Below are 4496 nucleotides of genomic sequence, written 5' to 3'. Positions count from 1 at the left end.
CTCTAGTGCCATACCCTCTCAACCTTTGCCTAACCCCAAAGGTGGCATCAACGCCATAACCTTGAGGTCTGGAACGCAATTGAAGGAAAGAGATTCAACGGCACCTAACCCGATGAAAGTTGCTCAAGAAGAAGATGGAGTTGAGATAGAAGAAACTGAAGAAGAGTAGGAGTCACATGTAATAGTTGAAGATGAAGAAGCACAACCAAGGAGTGAAGTCCCTAGAAAGGAGCAAATTTTAGAGGAAGTGGCTCAACCAATTCTATTTCCTACATTGGCAAAAAAGGCTAAGAAACGTATGGAGCTTGACCCAACAATGGTAAAGATGTTCAAAAAAGTGGAGGTAACTATCCCCCTCTTTGATGCTATACACCAAGTGCCTAAATATGCGAAATTTCTTAAGGACTTGTGTATGAACAAAGATAGAATTCATGAGTTGGAAACCATTCCATTGGGTAGTTCCATTTCGGCTTTGATGGGATCCATTCCGGAAAAGTGTGTTGATCCGGGTCCTTGCTTAGTTTCTTGTGTCATTGATGGATTCCAATTCATTGATTGTATGTGCGACCTTGGTGCATGCGTTAGTATTATGCCTCTTTCCATTTATCATCTATTGAAGCTCCCACCGTTGAAGCGGTCGGCGGCTAGGTTTGTCTTGGCAGACAAGAGCATAATAACCGTGTCGGGTATTGTGGAAGATGTGTTGGTCGACATAAAGGGTTTGATATTCCCAATTGATTTCCATATTATTGAGATGCCACCAAGCGAATCCGAGAGGGCATCATCTATCCTACTTGGGAGGCCATTTTTGAGGACCTCTAGATTCAAGTTGGATACCCATTCGGGAACTTACTCATTCGAGATAGATGGGAGAGTTGTAAGTTTTAGTCTAGAAGAAGCAATGAGGCACCCACCGAAGAACCATTCCGTATTCCGGTATGATTTAATTGACAACATTGTGGCGGAAGTGCATTGTGCAAAGCTAGAAGAGAAAAATATGATTGAAGAAAATAGTGAAGATCCAAGTGAAGAAGTTCAAGCGGCAAGCCAAGAGCAAAAGCTAGAATTGAAGCCATTACCACCCCACTTAAAGTATTCATACCTTGATGAAGCCCACAAGTTTCCGGTGATTATAGCAAGAGAACTCAATCCTCAACAAAAAGAGAAGTTGCTACGCATTTTGAGGAAGAACAAAAGGGCAATAGGGTGGAGTTTGGCAGATCTAGTGAGGATAAGTCCCCAAGTATGTGCGCACCGTATCTTTTTGGAAGAGGGAGCTAGACCCGTGAGACAACCTCAAAGGCAATTAAATCCTACTATTTTGGAGGTTGTCAAGAAAGAGGTAACAAGGTTACTTGAGGCGGACATCATCTACCCTATTTCGGATAGTGAATGGGTAAGTCCCGTTCAAGTTGTACCTAAGAAGTCCGGGGTAACCACAATTAAGAATGAAAGCGGGGAGCTCATAGCAACACGGGTGCAAAACTCTTGGCGAGTATGCATAGACTACCAAAGGTTGAATGTGGCCACTAGAAAAGATCACTTTCCACTTCCGTTTATCGATCAAATGCTCGATCGATTATCCGGTAAGTCTCATTATTGCTTCCTAGATGGCTATTCGGGATACTTCCAAATACACATTGCTCTAGAGGACCAAGAAAAAACAACATTTACTTGCCCTTTTGGAACTTATGCCTACAAGCGTATGCCATTCGGCTTATGCAATGCACCGACAACTTTCCAAAGGTGCATGATGAGCATCTTTGCGGATTTTCTAGAGCAATGCATGGAGGTATTCATGGATGACTTCACGGTATATGGTGATTCTTTTGATCATTTCTTGGATAGTCTTGAAAAAGTTTTGGAAAGATGTACTAAAACCAACCTTGTCTTAAATTTTGAGAAATGTCATTTCATGGTCAAACAAGGCATTGTTTTAGGACATATTGTTTCCAAAGATGGTATCTCTGTAGATCCGGCTAAAATTAATGTTATATCTAGTTTATCTTACCCCTCTTCCGAGAGGGAGGTCCACTTTTTTCTTGGACATGCAGGATTTTATCGGAGATTCATCAAGGATTTTAGCAAGGTAGCATTGCCTCTCTCAAGGTTGCTACAAAAGGATATTGAGTTTGATTTAAGCAAGGAATGCATGGAGGCTTTCGACAAGCTCAAGGTAGCATTGACCTAAGCTCCCATTGTGCGAGGGCTGGATTGGAGTAGGCCATTTGAAATAATGTGTGATGCTTCAAATTTTGCCGTGGGAGCCGCGTTAGCACAATGTGAGGGTAAGAATCCATATGTCATAGCCTATGCATTAAAAACATTAGATGGAGCCCAATCCAACTACACTACTACCGAAAAAAAACTTTTGGCCATTGTTTTTGCCTTGGACAAGTTCCGAGCATATCTTCTCGGTTCAAGGGTGGTAGTGTACTCAGATCATGCGGCATTAAAGTATTTATTGGCTAAGAAGGAATCCAAACCGAGATTGATTAAATGGGTTTTATTGTTGCAAGAGTTTGACTTGGAAATCAAGGATATGAGTGGTACGCAAAACCTAGTGGCGGACCACCTAAGTTGCCTTGAACACACAAAAGGCGATACTACTCCTATCAATAATTCTTTTCCATTTGAGGGCTTGCATGCAATCTCGGAAACCATTCCTTGGTATGCATCCATCGCCAATTACTTAGTATCTCGTTCCTTCCTTCCTAATCTCTCCAAACACTAAAGGCATAATCTAAAAAGTGAATCCAAATACTATGTGTGGGATGACCCATACCTTTGGAGATGTGGGACAGATCAAGTAATTCAGAGATGCATTCCACAAACCGAATTCCACTCAATCTTGGAAGCTTGCCACTCCTCCGAGGGAGGAGGCCATTTTGGACCTCAAAGAACGACAAGGAAAATCCTAGATTGTGGCTTTTGGTGGCCAACTCTTTTCAAGGACTCTTCTCATTTTTGTAAATCTTGTTTTCAATGCATTAGATTTGGTAATATCTTTAAGAAGGATGAAATTCCCCAACAAACCATGCTATTTTGTGAGATTTTCGACGTGTGGGAAATTGATTTCATGGGGCCATTCCCAAATTCTAATGGTTTTCTCTACATTCTACTCGCTGTTGATTATGTGTCCAAATGGGTGGAAGCGATACCCACCCGGACGGATGAAGATAACGTAGTCCTTTCTTTTGTGAGAAATAATATCATTTGTAGATTTGGGTCGCCACGAGCAATCGTGAGCGACCAAGGTTCACACTTTTGCAACAGAAGAATGGAAGGACTCATGAAGAAGTATAGCATCATGCATAAAGTAGCCACGGCCTACCACCCACAAACAAACGGCCAAGCCGAGGTTTCCAATCGGGAGATTAAATGCATCTTGGAAAGGATTGTGAAACCCAATAGGAAAGATTGGAGTGCCAAGCTCACCGACGCATTATGGGCCTACTGAACGGCATACAAAACGCCAATAGGCATGAATTCCTTTCGGTTGGTGTATGGTAAAGCTTGCCATTTGCCGGTGGAAATAGAGCACAAGGCGTATTGGGCCATCAAGGAGTGTAACCCGAGTTTGGGTGGAGCTGGAATTGAGAGGAAGCTACAATTAGCGGAGTTGGAATGTTTGAGGTTTGAAGCTTATGAGAACTCTAGACTTTACAAGGAAAAAATGAAAGCCGTGCATGATAGGAACATAAGAGGCAAAGAATTTAAAGCCGGTGATTGGTGGACAAAATTGTGATTACACTTTGATTATGTAAAATTCATTGCTCTTTCTTTCCCTGGCAATGGCGCCCAAAAACATGATGCCAATACCATGGTTCACAACTTCGTACAACTAACCAGCAAGTGCACTGGGTCGTCCAAGTAATACCTTACGTGAGTAAGGGTCGAATCCCACGGAGATTGTTGGTATGAAGCAAACTATAGTCACCTTGTAAATCTCAGTCAGGCAGATATAAAATAGTAATGGGGTTTTCAAAAATAATACTAAAATAAGGATAGAAATACTTATGTAATTCATTGGTTAGAATTTCAGATAAGCGTGTAGAGATGCTTTCGTTCCTCTGAATCTCTGTTTTCCTGCTATCTTCATCCAATCAATCTTACTCCTTTCTATGGCTAGCTTTATGTAAGGATGTCACCGGTGCCAATGGCTACTTTCGATCTCTCTCGGGAAAATGATCCAAATGCTCTGTCACAGCACGGTTAATCGTCTGGAGGCATCACCTTTGTCGTTAGTTGCATCCTATTCCTCCTTGTGAAAATGGTCCGATGCGCTGTCACTGCATGGCTAATCATCTGGAGGTTCTCGATCATACTGGAAGTGCGAATGAATATCTTAGAAGCGGAATAAGTTGAATTGAATAGAAAACAGTAGTACTTTGCATTAATCCTTGAGGAACAGCAGAGCTCCACACCTTAATCTATGGAGTGCAGAAACTCTACCGTTGAAAATACATAAGGGATAATGGAGTTCATTGGTCTCG

At 41.9% G+C, this 4496-nt stretch overlaps 1 protein-coding gene across 1 annotated transcript; it reads left to right on the top strand.

Annotated features, from left to right (window-relative positions):
* Nucleotides 1-298: 298 nt before the first annotated feature.
* On the top strand, nt 299-3460 carry LOC140179228 (uncharacterized). The gene is made up of 2 exons (XM_072217895.1): nt 299-1586; nt 3156-3460. The coding sequence occupies exons 1-2, from the start codon at nt 299-301 to the stop codon at nt 3458-3460; spliced, it is 1593 nt and encodes a 530-aa protein (XP_072073996.1).
* Nucleotides 3461-4496: the final 1036 nt, after the last annotated feature.

The sequence above is a fragment of the Arachis hypogaea genome, chromosome 15, assembly GCF_003086295.3.
Source record: "Arachis hypogaea cultivar Tifrunner chromosome 15, arahy.Tifrunner.gnm2.J5K5, whole genome shotgun sequence".
Lineage (NCBI taxonomy): Eukaryota > Viridiplantae > Streptophyta > Magnoliopsida > Fabales > Fabaceae > Arachis > Arachis hypogaea.
The sequence above is the reverse complement of the archived record's forward strand: the minus strand, read 5'-3'. Positions and strand labels throughout refer to the sequence as shown.